This window comes from Podarcis melisellensis, assembly GCF_964234715.1.
Source record: "Podarcis melisellensis genome assembly, chromosome: 8".
Classification (NCBI taxonomy): Eukaryota; Metazoa; Chordata; class Lepidosauria; order Squamata; family Lacertidae; genus Podarcis; species Podarcis melisellensis.
Window position 1 is genome coordinate 51,053,126 of NC_138540.1, and position 17,594 is coordinate 51,070,719.

Here is a 17,594-nt window from a genome sequence, read left to right on the forward strand (position 1 = left end):
GCAAACTCCCTACTTGCAGTCTGAAGTGGTACAGTCCAAGCAGGTCTGTACCAAGGGGTTATTACCATTTATCTTTAAGGCTAACAGTACATCTTCTGCCTGGCTCAAATGATAGTTATAAGACTGGGATGACTTTTAAATGCTTGGGTTGTTTTAAGATGGACCGCCTGCAAGCATTTGCAAAGCCCCTTCCTGGTCTATATTGTGTGAATTAATTCAAAGGGTTGTGTGGTCTGTCTCTCTGACCTTGGATAGGTTAGTTGCTCGAGGATTGATGATTGACGTAACCCATAGATGGATTTGTGCAATCTCCACATATATGCACCGCCTTGGCAACTCCTTAAGCCCTCATAATTCCTTCCTGTGAAATGTTTTCTCCGCTTGCTTCCCTGCACCCTCTCCAGAAGAGGGGCATCAATCACTTAAAGCGTAACCAAAATGAAATGCTGCAGCTGTGTAAATTCTGGAACTGACCAATAGCCACTCATCGTTCTGCTTCTTGTTTTCTCTTTTGCCCTTTCAAGGGAGCTGAAGTACGTCATTCAAAGATTCGCGGAAGATCCAAGACAAGAAGTGAGTTCCTTTCCAGCATCATGATCAAAGGGACAGGGAGACTTGCTTGTCAGAAAGTTCTGGCTTTTAAGTAGTTTTGCGTTCCAAAGCACTGTCAGCCTCTCTCTGCCTGTCTGCCTTGAGTTTGTCCCCAGAATGCTTGGGGGCATAAGCCTTAGTATGAATGGCTTCTTTCCTCCTACGTAAACATGCGCCCCACCCTGGGTGCCTAGAATCTGTTGTTGATGTCACTTCAGCAGGGAGAACTGCAACCGGCAAGAATTAATTTCCTGTGCTAAATAAATGCCGCAAATAAATTCCCCCTCTCCACATCTGTCGAAATAGCTGAGGCAGACACCCTGGAGTCTTCATGTCACAACACCACTAGCAAAGCTCCCATTGTTACGATAGGCAGGATGTTTGTACAGGGTCTGTATATTGCAGGGGCACAAGAAGGCAAAAGACGCAGCAAATGTGCTTTGTCCTACACTGCAACTTGTAGATCTCTGTAGATTACTATTATTTTCAAACACCAAATTAAGAGCAAGGAAAAGGTTCCATATGCATATAGTCTGAGTTCTTATTTTGTTTCTTCTCTATCAATGGAAGAGCATCTGTTTTGCATGGAGAAAGTCTCTAACCTCTCCAGGTAGGGCTGGGAGAGACTCTGGCCAGAAACCCCAAAGAACTGCCAGTGACTGAAGACGATCCTGAGCTAGAATGACCAATGGTCTGATGCAGCCTAAGACAGCTCCCTGTGTTCCCAAATGTATATGGAAAAACCTCTCTTTCATCCAGGGAAGTAGACTTTAGTTGACAGTAATTTATGCCACATTAAATTAGTTAGTCCTGGAGGTGCTTCTGAAGCTGTTTGCTATTTTCTTTCCTTGTTTCTCTGTGGACTAGTGGAGAGGTGGTGCTGCAAAGAGCCTCAACTCCTCATTGCCTTTGTGTCTTGCTTGGCAGGTCCACTCGTGTCTGCTGAGTGTGCGGGCTGGCAAAGACGGCTGGTTCCAGCTCTACAGCCCTGGTGGCGTAGCCTGCGATGATGATGGAGAGTTGTTTGCCAGCATGGTATGTGCCAGCTGTAACTCTGAATAAACTGGGAATGGGTTGAACATATATTCAGAAGTTTGGAGTAGGAGTAGGAGTGCTGGTGAGTTTTTGCACACATGGATATACACATCCCACTCTCCTGAAGATGCCCAAAATGTATCCTCCCACAGATGCAGCCTGTAAATGGAGCTACAAAAATGGGAGAGGGCCATTTTGCTACGGCCTTAATCGAAACTCTCCATTGTCAGCAGCACTCTGAATATTTGAAATCGCTGTGTTGAAATATATGGAGTGACATATCTTGCTGTTGCTATGAATCAAGGTTGTCTAATTTTGAAGCATGCCCCTCTATATACACTGCCCTATCTTTTCTTTGCAAAATCCAGATCCTTTCTTTGGATTTGGAAGTCCAGTCCCATAAGGTCTTTATAACTGTGGATAGGAAGCAGATATATGTACATGGGAAATCCCGTGTGTGAAAATTGTACATGCATCCATTTCAGCTCTTTGGGCCAATTCGCTAATTTCCCCCACCTCTCTCCTGGATTGTCCCAGAGGATTGATTTGAGGCCAGGGCTCTGGCCTGTGCTGGTAAGCTCACTCCTCACTCCAGGGAAAAGTGAATGACCAAACAGGATGGATATATATATATATATATATATATATATATATATATATATATATAGGATTTCCTCTGATGCTTGGAGACTACACCTCTTTCTAATATATAATGTACGAATTTGTTAATTTTGTTGGCTGATTTACATGACTGGTTTAAAGAGTGCCGCATTCTTCCTTCATGCCTGCACCCCTAACCAGGTTCTCTCTCTCTCTCTATTGCTCTCACAGGTTCACATTTTAATGGGCTCCTGCTATAAGACAAAAAAGTTCCTGCTTTCACTGGCTGAGAACAAACTTGGGCCCTGCATGCTGCTAGCTTTGAGAGGCAACCAGACCATGGTGGAGGTAATGCATCAAATAATGAGACTGTTGAATTGGGTGGTGCCAAACCCCTTAATCTGTCACATAGCCTAGAAACTAGGAACGCGGTATTTCATTCCAACACTGGCTGCCTAGTAGCTGCAGGGCTAAGTTCAGAGGATTGGTTTTGGTGTATAAAGCCGCATACAGTTTGGGATCAGGTTGCCAAGAAGATTGTCTTACCCCTTCTATACCCAATTGATCAGCATGCCCTGCAGGTGAGGGCTTGCTGCAGATTCCATTTTATCTGGAGGTCCATTCTGCAGAATATAGGAATTGGGAATTTAGTGCTGTGGTACCTACTCTTTGGAATTGCCTCCTTTTAAATATTAGACAGGTGCCACCCCGTTGCCTCTTTGGTGCCTACCAAAGCCTTCTAAGAAGAGATGCTTCCCAGCCTTCGTTGGTATTTAATTGATTTTAGAAGTTTCATCTCTTGTGTGCCGGCCACCCTGGGCTCCTTTGAAAGGGAAAGGTGGCATCAATTTAATAAAATTAAAATAAAATAAAGATAAAGAAATGTATTTATTTGGAAACTGTACATGCTTCCCCACCGTGCCCTAAAGGCTACCCAAAGTGTCTTTCCGAAACACTCCAAATGAAAATGAATCAAAATGCAGTGAAAAACAGCAAAACAAGACAGAAATGCAGCTGCAAAGATTAAGCTAAGCTAAAGCCAAGTGCACATTTTTACTTTTTAAAAGTAATTTCATAAGCTATTTTAACAATAATCCTTTCCAACAGAAGAACCCTGAAAACTAATAGTTCCCTGACATGATTAAGGACAAAGAATTCTCAGTCCCTGCATGTGACTGCAGTCCAAGATTTTCTTGGGGGAACCCATTATGGTCCATTAAGTAACAAATTTAACAGCAGACTTCAGCAACCTGTTTCCAGTCTAGTTGTTTTGGACTACAGCTCCCATCAGCCCCAGCCAGCTTGACTAATGGTTGGGGATAATAGGAATTAGAGTGCAGAATATCTGGAGGGCAGCATGTTAAGGGAAACTGTCCTGTGGAATGCCCCATTGATGGTTCTGCTTCTTGCAATATGTCCCTGCATCCTTTCAAAATAAAAAAAGTGGGCTCCTACCCACCCCTTCAGAATGGTTAGTCCATTCTCGTGCAAATGTATTCAGGTATAATTGATTAATTAACTGAATAGAACCTCTGTGGTTGACAATGCAATCACATGGTTACTCAGAAGCTAAGCCCCAATCTGTTCAGTGGGGATTATCGTCTCCAGCAAGTGTGCTTCAGATGGCTGCCTCATTTTTTTTAATTGAGTGACAGCCCTACTGATTTCACAGAGGAGGGCAAGGAAAAACAAGATGAAGGAGTGAATAATGCATTTGCCCTCTTAGAGCCAGCATAATTGAATGGATAGAATGTTGGAGACAAGAATGTTGGAGGCCTGAGTTCAAATCTCCGCCCAGCCACAGAGCTTGCTGAACCAGTCACTATCCCACAGCTGAACCAACCGAACAGGGCATTTGCAAGAAACAAGTGGGATGAACCATGTAGCGCAGAAAACTCAGGCCAAAGTTGTTTCTTAACAAGCATTCAAAAAGAAGAGAGAGGGGGTGGGTTGTGTCAAACTATCCAGACGTCCCCAGTGAACAAGCTGTAGAGTAAATGTTACTTAACTTTCCACTGTCAGATTCTTTGCCTGATGCTTGAATACAACATCATCGACAACAAAGACACCCAGCTTCAGATCATCTCAACCCTCGAGAGCACTGACGTGGGGAAAAAAATGTACGAGCAGCTCTGTGACAGGCAGAGGGAGTTGAAAGAACTGGTGAGTCTCTGTATTGACAGCCCCGTCACTATTCAAAAACAGGCACCAGAGGAGATTCAGGTGGGGCCTAAGGCACGAAGGATATTTAAAGAGAGGTTCGGCTCTTCAGACTGCACTTGTAACAAGCCTGGACTTCCCAAAGGAAGATGTACTGTTCTGTTTCTTTATTTTGGAGTATTTATATTTATACCCCACCTACCAACCAGTGTTTTTTGGGGCGGCCTACAATATATTTAAAACACTGTGAAACAGAAAGTGATATAATAGTTATTGCAGTGGGCCAATGATATATATAATCCACACCCACCCCCGCCAACCCACCCCATTCTCTGAAGTTCCAAAAAGTGCCACTCTGCACCTGAATCTTCTGATCTGGAGCTGACTGTGGAAGCAGAATCCAACCCCCTCCATGCTCCTGAGACCTCATCCCTTCCCTTGCATCAACTTACCAATTTACTCAAGTAAACAGCAGTGTACTTTTGGATGTGGAATACCAAGAGGCCCTGCCCTGCCCTGCCACCTGAGGCCCTTTTAACTGGAAATGAGGGGATTTCCGCCTGGGGCATTCCACCAGCAAAGTGTGTGACACAGAAGCAACACCCCCGTTTGTAATCAACATGTTGTTATTTTTTACAGCAAAGGAAAGGCGGTCCTACCAGGTTAACACTGCCATCAAAATCCACAGTAAGTTTTAGCTTTCCCATTATAGCAATATCATAAGCATGCAGAAAAGCTTTTCTCTTTCCTCTAATTCCCATCAATCCTGACCATTGGTCATGCATGCTGTGGTTGATGGGCATCAGGTTGGCGAAGTCTGCAGTAGAATGCTCATATAGGTGTGAATTAAGTGGTTCTGCCCCCATAATTTAACCAACTTTCGCAACACAGGAACTGCGGCCTGTGTTGCAAGAGCTTGGGCTTGAAAGTTCCTGCCAATATCTACAGCAGTTTCTGTGCCAATCTGATCTGTGCTGTTTTCCTCCCTCAGGACGCAGACCTGGCCCGGTTGTTAAGCTCAGGTTCCTTTGGCAACCTGGAGAACCTCAGCCTGGCCTTCACTAACGTCACGAGTGCCTGCGCAGAGCATCTCATCAAGCTGCCTTCGCTCAAGCAGTTGAACCTGTGGTCAACTCAGGTACGAGCTCAGGAAGCAGCATCAGAGAGGAGTCGCTTGAGCTGAGACATGCCCAAGATTGCCCAGCGCATCAAGGTTTTCTGACAGTGCAAGTTGCCTGCAAACCCCCCCCCCCATTTTATAAGCAGACTCCTCCCCTCCCCCAATTTTTCTGCTTCCAGCCAAAATTGTTAGCCTCACTGCAAGAGTCCTGCCGCACTTACACCTCTTGGGGACAGTACCTGCTTTGCATGTAGAAAAGGGATATGGAACCTCCACCCTGAGGGGCACAAATAGCCTTCATGGCTCAGGCCGCACATCCCTCTCTTCAGGGCCCATCTCTCAACCACACTGTCCATACTGAATTGTGTCCTTCAACTAAGTTTCCTTCATTAGCTGTGATTTCCGCACTGCAGGGGGTTTGGCTAGATGACCCTTTGGACCCCTTCCAGTTTTACAATACTGTCATCAACTGTCATCATGCTTCTTGCTGGGTGGGTGTGGGTGTGAAAATCTGACTTTTGCATGGCTGGGATGTAAACTAGTGCAGAAAGATAATAGTCTCCTGTGTCTGCAAGGCCAGTTCCTTTCCCCATAGTGCTCTGCTCATGTATAATATTTCCATGTCTCCCCCACTCCACCCCACCTCCTCCAGTTTGGAGATGCAGGTTTGCGGCTTCTCTCTGAACACCTCACGATGCTGCAAGTGCTCAACTTATGTGAGACGCCTGTCACCGACGCTGGACTGCTGGCACTGAGCTGTAAGTAAGCAAAGAAGCAGACTGATGATAGGGCAGGGAGAGGATTCATCTGGGCTCAGACTTTATTGCCTCAGGACTGTTTTGAACCCCTTTGAAGGGGCCTTATTCTCCCAATGATGCACCCTTTTTGCACTATGGCCCTCGTGGTTGGACTCCCATCAGCCCCAGCCAGCATCTCCTGCAGTCAGGAATGACAGGAGAGCAATATCTCACCTGGGAAGCCACAGGTTCCTTGGTGTACTCATACTTGAGAACTGCAAATTCCAGTGACTTGCATACTGTTTCAATCCATGTTGATGAGTGAAGTGGGGATTGCAGTCCAGAGGGAGGGCAACTGTTCCAGATAGATTCATCCAGGTTAAAGTCTGTTTTGTAACCAGCCTCTCGGATCCGCTTCTCTTGCGGTGATTCCCCCTCCTACCTGTCAGTGATGACAAACTCATTCCTTTGGTGGGCTGGGACAGATGCCCAGGTTCTGTGCCCTGACCTAAGTGCAAATGAGGCCATTGTGTGGACATTTGTTTAAAGATGTTTATTTTTTCCATACCAAAGTGTATGACAAAAGTAATATTGATTAAAGTATTAATATAAATAAAAATTAGCCCCCCCCCGAACACTATGTCAGGAGTCAGATTACATTTCTTAAAAGCACAATATATTCTACTAATAAGATTAAGACTCTTCTGCTTAACGTAATGCCAATCTACAATAATTTATATTAATTTTTCCTTTATAGCATCCATTTTTTTTATAACCTATACAGTAATCAGAACTGTCTCCATTAGTTTAGATCCACATTTCATTTTTCTTAATTCATCTAACCCTTCTTCAGTTGATCCTATTTTCTCTTGGAAAGACCAAACTATTTTATATGTAGTGAACATGATTTTACAACCCACTTTGATGCGCCATATTAGCCCCATTCAGGCGTTTGTTCTTCCATGTGATGTTCCCACCCACTCCATCACATTTCTGGTTGTGCTTCACTAGTTGGAGAATGACTGTCTGCAGCAGAGAGGATGCTCTATGAATTTTACAAGGTTTTCAAATGATATGAGTACATCAGGATCCCTCCTATAGACAGTGAGGGATTGATAATGGCTGGGTGTGACAGATAGGTACAGTTTCTCCGTAGGGCTTTGCACGTTTAGCATAGCTAGGCTTCAGAAGGGCTACACTCTTTATTTGGGGTGTTTTTTGTATTCTCATTTATCAAAAAAGTAAGAAAAATTGTGCAAACTAGAGCAAGAATTATGAGTATGACTCATTTGCACTGTGTCATACAAAATATTTTAAAGCACTTTCCTAGTGCAAAATACATCAGTCCCCCAACCTTCGTGTTCAGAATCTAAAGCTTTGTTTTGGGGGATTGGGGGGATCAAGATTCTAGCTCTCATGTTTGCAGAGAAAATATTGCCAAGCAGTGACCCAAAGTCCAGTCAGTTAAGTTTTTAGCTAAGCAAGGTCTGCAACATAGCGGCCTCCATAACATATTGACCCCTCAGACATGATCATGCCATCTTTCAATATGCAGAAGCATGTATCTACAACCAACATGTTGTATAAAAAATCCTATTAGAGCAATGTTTTTATTTGGCTTACTAAAATATCATAAAATCATGTGCAAGCTTTTGAGTTCTCCAGAATTCAAAAAGCTTGCACACAATTTAGTGGCATTTTGTTTGGCCAAATGCCCTAATGGATTTTAGTCCCCCCTCCCCAATAGATCAACATGGCAGCATTTGCATTTTGGGTAACATATTGCTTATTTATTTCCTAGCCATGAAAAGCCTGTGTAGCTTAAATATGAATAGCACCAAACTTACGGCAGACACCTATGAAGATCTCAAGGTATGTCAAAGTTTTGAAGCTGCGGGACATGTCTGGGAAAGAGCCCAGTGGCAAGAGAGCAGGCCATCCCACGTAAAACATTTAGCTCTTCTTACGATGTTTGCTGGGCTCCATCTCCCATCAACCCCAACCAGCATCACCAGTGATCATCTGGACAGCCAGAGATTCCCATCCTGTTCAAGATGTGAAAGAGCAGTGTCACCACCTCTAAAATGATTTATTCATAAGAATTTTAAACCCGAAGTTAACAAAATGAGCACATAGGAATGTGGGAAGCTGCTGTCTACCAGGTCAGACCATTGGTCCACCTAGCCTAGTGCTGTTCACACTGACTGGTAGCCGCATTCCAGGATCCCCATCACCTGCCAGCTGCCATCCTTTAACCTGGAGAAGCTGCCAGGGATTGAACTGAGGACCTTCTCCCTGCTCCCCCACTGAGCTCTGTCCCCTTCTTATGCTACCAATTGACTGATCTACTTGGTAGCTTGATACTTCAACAAAGGCACCCACTCTAAGATCATCGTCCCACATCTCCAATTCTGCCTAGGGCAGAGAAGCTCTTTAAACCTGCAGTTGGACAGCAGCTGCTCCCTTCATTCACCTCCCTTTATATCAGTGAAGGCTGATCTGTTGGGGCAAATGGGGCACTGCCACACCAGAGTCTGTGTGCCCTAAGCCAGCCCCTCATCTGCCTGCCTTCTTACTGCTGACCAGTCCAAGAGGTGTCATTGCCTGTCAGCTTCGTCCTCATTTGTCTGAGTTTTGCCCTTGTAGAACTCAGGGAGGGAGAGGAAGGGGAAGAAAACTAGAATTAGTTGATTCCGGCGCCACCTGCTGCTGCGCTCCTGGTCTTCTGCCCTACCAGGCCCAATGAGCGCCAGCCACCATGGCTTTAAGCACTTTAAATCGCAAACTTTCATTTACTATGGATGTACAAAATATACAAGCAGAACCTAAATGCCTAGCGATGGTTCACAAGGAATCTTACTGGGTTCTGGTGGAAATCTGAAAAGGACCAGCTCATTATTTATCTCTTTCTCTCTACCCACCCCACCCTTTTCTCTTTAACCAGGCTAAATTGCCCAACCTGAAGGAAGTGGATGTCCGCTACACAGAGGCATGGTGAAATCTCGTGGGCTGCATTCGTAGCATTTGACAAGGAGAGAGGGAGGGAGGGGAAAAGAGAATTTTTCGCAACAAAATAAAAGCAGAGAAATAAACTTTTGGCTTCTACCTATAGAGAGCAGCAAGTTCTGAGGACTTCGATTTTAGGAGTTGTGTTTGTGAGGTAGCAGAGTGTGGCTTTGCGTGTGGGAGGGGGAACTGAGCATGCCCCAGGCCCTGCCAAATTCTTTGAGCTTCGTCCTTTGAAATTCAACATCATCTAAATGAAGGGGTTGGGGGTGGGGGAAGAAAGATTGCGCAGCCGGGGAGAAAAAGAAAAAAGGGAGGGGAAATCTGTTTCAATTTTCATTTGCTTTTTTGTGTTGTTGTTTTTAAAATGCCATATGGAAAGAAAAAAATATGGGGTTATACATCAGAGCTTTTTCTTGGATGGACCCTCAGTCTTTAGGTGCTTTACCATCTTTCCTGCTCTCTCTTTTTTTTAAAAAAAAGTATGAGAAATCAAGAGAAGAAAAAAACATGATTTTCACCTCTCGTTCTGTTCTTACGATCGTTATGCAAAGTAATTTTGTTGTACATACAATTTACATAATGCACCTATTTAAAAATGGTTCACAAATAACAGGTCTGGGACCTGTCTTTTATTTATGAATTGTTAATTCTTTTATCTTTTTCGTTTGTTTGTTTCATTCTGATTCGCATATAGACTGTATGAACTAGTTGGTCTTACTGTTTTTGTTTTTTAAAGAACAGAAAACCCTCTTTGAATAACTGTCTTTTAGTAAAGCTTACTGTATTACATAGTCTCTGTCCAGCCCCATCACCCCACCGATTTCTGATTTACAAATCACTCAAAAGTTTCTTCAGATAAAATAAAAAATATGCATATGAATACATCTATATACACAAGAGCAAAAAGATGAGTGCGCAGTCAGGAAGAGGTTGTGAATATCACCTGATACATTTTCAAACTGTGCTGGGGTTAGGAAATTGGAGTGGTAAGGAAACTACCTTTTGTTGTAATTAAGAAAAACGTTAGTTTAAAAACTTAAGTTCAAGATTAGACTTAAGTTGAGCTGTCGACCATTTGTGTTAGATTTGCCAAGGCGTGCCTGTTCGGTTTTCTGTTTACGTCCTATATTTCAAGGGCATGTTCATCCTCACAGCCACCGTGTTGTGCATTTTCCTTTACTTTCACTCCTCCTCCCCTTCTCCCAGAGCTTCGCTTATGTTCCATGCATACAAAGATCACTTGCCATATTACTATTACTATTCTTATTATTTTCATGAGATGGGGGATTTTTCCAGCTGCTAAGCTGCTCCTCAAAATATGTATGACCACTATCCATATTCCTGATCCGCCTGCACCAGCCTTTGCCAATCCAATGCCCGCCAGATATTTGGGCCTGCACCTCTCATCAGCCCTAGGAGCTGGGGGCCAAAAACATCTGGAGGGCACTAGGATGATGAGGTGGGTCCTACACAAATGCTCAGAAAAATTATTATTATTAATAATATTTTATTTTTAAAAACCCTTATAAATAAGCTTTCTTTTATAAATATGCTTTTGGGTTATTTTCTCTCTCTTTCACAATAAGCATTCTTGGGATGGAGCAGCTTTTTAAAATAAAAAGAAAAGAAGCATTTTATGTGTTTTATCTTTTTTGAGTTTACTAGCAGATATTTGTTCAGTTCTGGGGGCACCTGAAGAGATTTAACATCCAGGCAGTGTGCTTATACACACATATGTATGTATGTACATGTATATATACATATACTGTACATACATGCATGCATATTTTAAATGTATTTCAATGGGAAGCGATGCTTTTTGCTGTTCTGGTTGTCTTTTTTTTGTTTTTGTTTTTAAAAAATGTTGGTAGGGTAGCTTCTTCACACTTCAAGTCTCTGTCATCTCTCTGTTTCCCACTTTTTGTAAACACACACAAAACAACAACAACGGTTGGTTCAAGTCTTAATTCATGTAGGGTGCCAGGGGTTGTGTTTTGCTTTTGTTTTGTTTTGTTTTGTTTCTGCCTTATATCCCAAGCTGTCTGATAAACTCAGTGAGGGAAAACGAAAGAAAACAGAGATGAAACTTACGCCAACGTTTTATCCTTAGCACTGTTGCTTCTACCGATGGTTTACTACTACTGTTCTGTAGCTGTGTAAAAAAAAGAAAAAGAAAAAAAAGATGTGAAATAATTTCAGGCGCGGGGGTGGGGTGGGGATAAATAAACTGTAAGTGAATATCTTTTAGTGGCGTGCATTGTCCTTTCTTTTTGTGTAATTGCATTTTTTTTCCTGGTACAGTTTGTGGGAATGTTACAAGATGGCTCGGAGAACAATTGGAAGGCTTATGCTACATGAGGGGATAGCGCATTGGATTAGCCTTGTAAATGCTCTGGGAGGGAAGCTGCTCGGAAACGGTACATGAAACATTCTGAGCCCCTTCGGTAGAGCTAGGCCTGCTTTTCAAGACCATAACGCTGGCCCATGTTTCCTGGACGGTAGGGGTAGGGAACCTTTTTCAGCCAAGACGCTTCATTCCCTTCTGGGAGCAACACACCTGTGGCAGGTAAGGCCAGGGGCAAATGCGGGCAGCATACAGATCGATACCGCTAACTTGACCTAACAACATCTCCCCCTTACACTCGCAAACAAAACTCACTGCGCTCCACTGAATGCAACCAACCATGCCCTGGGCCCCCAACCTATCTCATCACCAATGAAAACTAATAAATGAATAGAAAGAGAACCTACCCACAAGACGCTGACACAAAAACATTGCACGGACACTATGCAAAAGAATGAAAGTTTGCTACCTGTCTTCTCTCTTCCCACCTCTCTTCTCCCCCAACCTTATACTGTGTTAACATTAGTGTCTCACATCAAATATAACTGATCTGTAGGAACTGAAAGGAGAGGCGCTGTATGTCCTTTTGTAACCCAATTAAATCTTTTAAAAAACCATTTTTTTAAAAAAAAAGAATTGAATGGGAGCAACTGGAAGCCACATTCCCCCCCCTTCTGCCGAACTCTACCCTCTTGTAATGAAAGAGAGTGACAGAGTATGTGGAATTGGCATTATTCAGAGTGAGAAAGGGAGGTAGATCTTCATGTTTGCTACAGAACAAGTAATGTGTTTATGGAAAGGGTTCATAGGACTTCAGAGTTATCCTAATAGTACAATTAAACTATTGTGGTTCTCTTGATCATTGGTTTATGCACAAGAGACAGAATACTCTGGTGAGAACTTGTTTACAATAAGTACAATCTTTTCTAAATCTCTTTTAAAATTCTATTCCAAAGTACTTCTCTAGATATTTAATTTAATGCCCTATCTTTCATACTAGGAGTTCAAAGTGGCATAAACATGGCTCTCCCCCTCTCCATATTATCCCTGTGAGGCAGGTTAGGCTCAGAGTTATTATTATTGCTATATATTCATTTATAAATTTGCAAACCTATTCTGGAGGGAGGTCCTAAATGTGTTGAACAGAAGGCCATGATCAAGTACCAGCTGCTCAAGTGATTCAGTTCAAAAGGCAGTAGGAGACGCTGGAATAAGTTATTTACTTTGCCACCAAAATGCCCAGTGAATTTTGCCATCTAGATAAATGATATAGGGCCGGTCTCAGTGCATGAGTCTTAAAAATAACAAGAGTGAGATTCAGGTAGGTAGCCTGAGATGTTAACTTGTAAAGCATCACAAGGTCAATCATTAATTGTTCTGAAAACAAGGGGCGACACAAAACCTATATATAAGAGACCCAATAAGGAAAACAAAATGGCAAAAGTGACAGTTCTGTCATTGCACAATCTTAAGAGCAAGCTCAATTCTCTACCTGAAGATCCTTAAGGCAGCCAAAGCAGGAGCATCTACACAAAAATGGGAAATAGTAGCCGGTTTGGGGAAACCCCAAGATGTGAAGAAGTAAAAAACAAACAAAAACTTAAGGGGAGGAATTCCTAAGGAGGGAGAAAAACCCCAAACTACATTGTCAGCAGCTGCATAACTAGATGTGGGAAGGGAGAATGGGAATGGAATGGCGTGCCTTGGAAAAGGGTATGGCTGGCTGACTGGCTGGAACTCTGAACTTTTCCCACTCCCCTGCAAGCAGGCCAGATCTGCATCCGCCCTACCCCACACAGGGTCACTCATCTGACATTACAGTGGATAACGAGCCTCTTTCAGCATGCCTTAAGAGGGCTTTGCTCTGAGATCACAAAGGGCTTTGCATTGCAACCACTGCTAAGGTACATGTTATTTCCACCCATTTTGGCAGGGGGTTCAAGACAATCCCCTTCTTTATTCTGGAGCTAGGGATGCTCCCACCACCCATCAGCTGATCGGAATCACTTTAAGCTCGCAGTTGTTCCTTTGAAGCCATGCTAGTACCTGTCTCGCATCTGACATCGCATATGACATCAGGTGTGGTGAGTGATTTGCCAAGAATGGCTTGGCAGGCCAAAGTCGGCCTGTGGGCCATCCTGGAACAGAAGGTGTCCTCAACTAGAGGACTGTTCTCTAAAGAGTAGGTCAGAGTCAGCCAGCCACAGTGTGCCACTAATCTGCCCCTGGGAACAGTATAAAACGTCATGAACCATGTCTTTCTACTATATTTTGACTACCAACACAAAGGCATAGTTCTCTAGAGGTACAAAATATTCTTTGATAATCAGGTGAGATTTGAAGGTGGTCTCTGCCACTAAACGGCGCATTGCATTTGCACCCGTTCCCAGACAGAGCTCCTGCAGTGCTGCATTTGTAATCCACTGCTCTGTTCAGGATTCCCATAACCAGAGGTATTGTATGCAGCGATGCATGAGACTATCAGCTAAACTGTCCCTGCAAGGCTGCTGCTTGGACCGTCTCTATTTTCGAGCCAAACTATAACAAAGGGTGTAGGGGAGGAAGTCATACTTGAGGTTGCCACCACTTTTCTACCTCAGAGGCTGTGACATCACTGTTGCCATAACGACCACATTTTCACCTAGGGCCTAGGCCCCCTTGCTTGGCTGCCAAGAGAATGAATGTAAGTGACAAAGTAGACATTGCCCTCTGGTACAGATCGGGGCTTTCTTCCCATTCCCTGTATATGGACCTGAGTCAGAAAACCAAGTAATGGTTCAAATGAATCCCAGCCCCTTGCTGTGGCTTGATGTGCTACTGAAACCCTTTCTCTGAGGATTTGAGCTTGCTTGAGGTTTCAAAAACCCCTGAAAGATTTGTGCATCTAGCATGAGGATTCATAAAGATGGGCAGTTGCCCTGCTCCCTCCAGATGAACCATAATTCCTAGACTCTGAGCTTCCATTCAAAAGAAAAGCAAGTTTCTAGTATTTGTAAAACCTGAGATATGAGGCACTTCATTCTTCAGAGTGAGGCCTTGGCCTTCTGTTCTAAAGTCCTATCCTGATTGCACCACAGATGACAGCTTTCTAGGCCAGGAGTCTTGAGTACTCTGCTATCATTCTGCTCTATTGTTCTAATCTGGGGAATGCCTGAACAGTGAGATTTCAGTTTAGGGAAGTGAGTGGAGTGACTCTGATACAACCCGGCTGTCAAGCTTCAGGGTCTTCTTGCATGCATGGCTTTTCCTTGGAAGAAATCTCTCTCAAGTGACTCATAACAGAGATGCATCATATGCAGGGAGCAGGGGATGGTGGCGAAACAGACTGGGATTCTGTTGGCCTTTTTGACTCCTCAACTCTGACTCACCCCATCTAAGGAGACTAAAACATGTTAAGACTCAGCAAAGATAAGTTAGGTCACACAGCTGCAAGGAAAAATACTGTGTGTGTGTGTGTTTGTGTTGCAGCTTTCCTAGTGTTGGCAGTGGCACTATTTGTAAACTGTTTTTTTCCTTCTTAAACCTCAGAAATTAATTTCTAGTTGTCCCTGTTTCACAGGAACATAGCATCTTTATTTCATAGCATCTTTATTTAGCTAGTTGCTACCTGTAGAAAACCAGTGGCTTTATTTCCGCCCCTGTTTTTGTCTTCAGGCCCTGCCTTTTTAAAAATATTGTTAACATGAATTCCTAGAGTGGGCTCCCAGCTGATGGTTTACCTAACGGTGGCTGCAGCCATTTCACTCCCCGCAGTATCCCAGAGCGCCTGACACAGCATCACTCCAGGGCCTTGTGGGAAATATAAGTGGCCCACCACATCTGGGCAAGTTCATAGCAAGGGATGCAGCGCAGGCTCCACTGCCAGCCAGCCCTGCTAGGACCCTGGGGTCCTGACAGCTACCCAAGTGCTCTGAGTGTTGACACTGGGCCTGCACACAGTAGTAGTTCTTTGGGGTTCCTTCTAGGGTAACCACTTACGGTACATGCTGGCAAAAAAAGAGGACACACCTTTTCATCAAATTGTTGTGTGCTAATTTATGTGTATAGTTGCACTTTTAGAAATGTAACAGAAAATGTCATAATGGGGAAGATGTTCAGTCCAGAAGTTTACTGTTGATGGGCAAATTCAAACCCCTCCCCCACTCCTAATTCTTTATCTTTAAACCGGACTTTGACTGAACAGCCCTTTTAATAGAAAATGCTTTCACATAAAGGACAGTCATCTGATAGCCCTTCAATAAAGGACTGTTCTCTGTAAAGCAGAGAACATGGACTCACCCTAGTTCAGTTCCCTTTCCTGTTCTTCACAGTTAAATGTTGGGGGCAGGAATTCACTGTGTCTCTAGATCACAGGTATATAAATGCAAATACAAGAAACTGAAGGCATTATTATGTGTTATTGTTAACTGGATTTCTTACCTGCCCTTCACCACAAGGTCCCAGGGTGGGTTACAACGAAGGATGTAAGAAGGCATGGATTTCTGTTCTGGCTCACGTTCGTTCCACACAGCACTGTTTCCGCTCCAGTTCTAAAACGACAGAACTCGTCTCACTGTGGCAGAATTTTATGTAATTAATTGTGTTGTTATTATGTTATTCCACACTGTTAATTTCAATGCAAAAGGAACTCGATGCATATGGCAGAGGGGTCAGTCATCCGGAGTGGCTGGGGCAACCCAGTCATATGGGCAGGGTACAAATAATAAAATTATTATTATATTGCTTGTGGACCGATAACAATCCACTGATATCTGTTTCAGACAGGGGACAAATAAGAGAAAGTCAGCAATTTCTGCTCCCCTTTCTGTTTCCATCAGAATTATCAGACACCCCTAGTTACCTACCACAATGCAAAATAACAAATCTGAAATCAGTTCAACCAGTTTACTTCTGGGAAAGTCTCAAGGGCCATACAGAGAGGCCTGGGGGTTACATCTGGCCCCAGGCCTGAGGTTCCACATTGCTGTTCAAGAGGAAGGGCCATGCAGAGTTTACTACTGGAGAAGGCCAAATTCTGCTGCCACCCTCTAATGCCATCCCTTGCGATGGAAAGGGAGCTACTGAAAAGAAGGTGGCATAGAACATGGGGCCTACTCAGAGTAGACCCATTAAGAAGAAGGAGTTTGGATTTGATATCCCGCTTTATCACTACCTGAAGGAGTCTCAAAGCAGCTAACAATCTCCTTTTCCCTTCCTCCCCCACAACAAACACTCTGTGAGGTGAGTGGGGCTGAGAGACTTCAGAGAAGTGTGACTGGCCCAAGGTCACCCAGCAGCTGCATGTGGAGGAGCAGAGACGCGAACCCGGTTCACCAGATTACGAGTCCACCACTCTTAACCACTACACCACACTGGCTTAATAGGCTAGTTAATAGACATGACTAACTTAGGTTTATTAATTTCAATGGGCCTACTTTGAGTAGGATTTACAGTGGTACCTCAGGTTAAGTACTTAATTCGTTCTGGAGGTACATTCTTAACCTGAAACTGTTCTTAACCTGAAGCACCACTTTAACTAATGGGGCCTCCTGCTGCCGCCCCGCCGCCTCTGCACGATTTCTGTTCTCATCCTGAAGCAAAGTTCTTAACCCGAGGTACTATTTCTGAGTTAGCGAAGTCTGTAACCTGAAGCAAATGTAACCTGAAGCATATGTAACCCTAGGTACCACTGTAGTTGGTTACAACCCAGTGTTCTTGAGGAAGGCTCTAATACTTGCACTTCTGCAGAAACTTACGATTTAAACATCAAATGTGATCAATATTAATCTCATTTCTGCATTTTTTACATGCCGACTTTGCTGAATACAATTTTTTAAAGCCCTCTGGGTTGCATCACATCAATTTTTACTCAGAACAGACCCGTTAAAATTAATGGACAAATCATGACCATTAATTTTGGTGGGTCTGCTCTGAGTAGGACTAACCTTGGATGCAGCCCTCTGGACTCTCCATTTCCATTTCACAATCTCTGCTGCCCTCATTGGACAAGAATAGGTAA

At 43.6% G+C, this 17,594-nt stretch overlaps 1 protein-coding gene and 2 long non-coding RNA genes across 8 annotated transcripts in view; 1 reads left to right on the top strand and 2 right to left on the bottom strand.

The window, feature by feature from the left end:
• CMIP (c-Maf inducing protein) overlaps positions 1 to 11,499 on the top strand; it is a 148,301-nt gene extending 136,802 nt beyond the window's left edge. For all 5 annotated transcript variants that reach the window (XM_081920304.1, XM_081920303.1, XM_081920302.1 and 2 more), the window contains 9 exons: positions 525 to 573; positions 1,519 to 1,626; positions 2,458 to 2,574; positions 4,249 to 4,389; positions 5,026 to 5,073; positions 5,378 to 5,524; positions 6,159 to 6,264; positions 8,045 to 8,115; positions 9,188 to 11,499. In XM_081920304.1, coding sequence (XP_081776430.1) covers positions 525 to 573; positions 1,519 to 1,626; positions 2,458 to 2,574; positions 4,249 to 4,389; positions 5,026 to 5,073; positions 5,378 to 5,524; positions 6,159 to 6,264; positions 8,045 to 8,115; positions 9,188 to 9,241 — 841 coding nt within the window. In that variant the 3' untranslated portion in view covers positions 9,242 to 11,499. The remainder of the gene's footprint in view (positions 1 to 524; positions 574 to 1,518; positions 1,627 to 2,457; positions 2,575 to 4,248; positions 4,390 to 5,025; positions 5,074 to 5,377; positions 5,525 to 6,158; positions 6,265 to 8,044; positions 8,116 to 9,187) is intronic.
• LOC309375071 overlaps positions 1 to 17,594 on the bottom strand; it is a 32,282-nt gene that overhangs the window by 3,079 nt on the left and 11,609 nt on the right. The window contains exons 1-2 of one of the 2 annotated variants that reach the window (XR_014170796.1): positions 7,157 to 7,417; positions 6,478 to 7,111 (exon numbers count right to left, since the gene is read on the bottom strand). This is a non-coding gene — a long non-coding RNA (uncharacterized lncRNA). Of the gene's footprint in view, positions 1 to 6,477; positions 7,112 to 7,156; positions 7,418 to 16,015; positions 16,118 to 17,594 lie in introns of those variants that run through there. The other variant, XR_014170795.1, reaches the window with a different exon arrangement.
• LOC309375075 lies at positions 10,756 to 15,522 on the bottom strand. Its single transcript, XR_014170800.1, has 2 exons — positions 15,316 to 15,522; positions 10,756 to 11,404 (listed from the first exon to the last, which is right to left on the bottom strand). It is a non-coding gene; the product is annotated as an uncharacterized lncRNA (long non-coding RNA).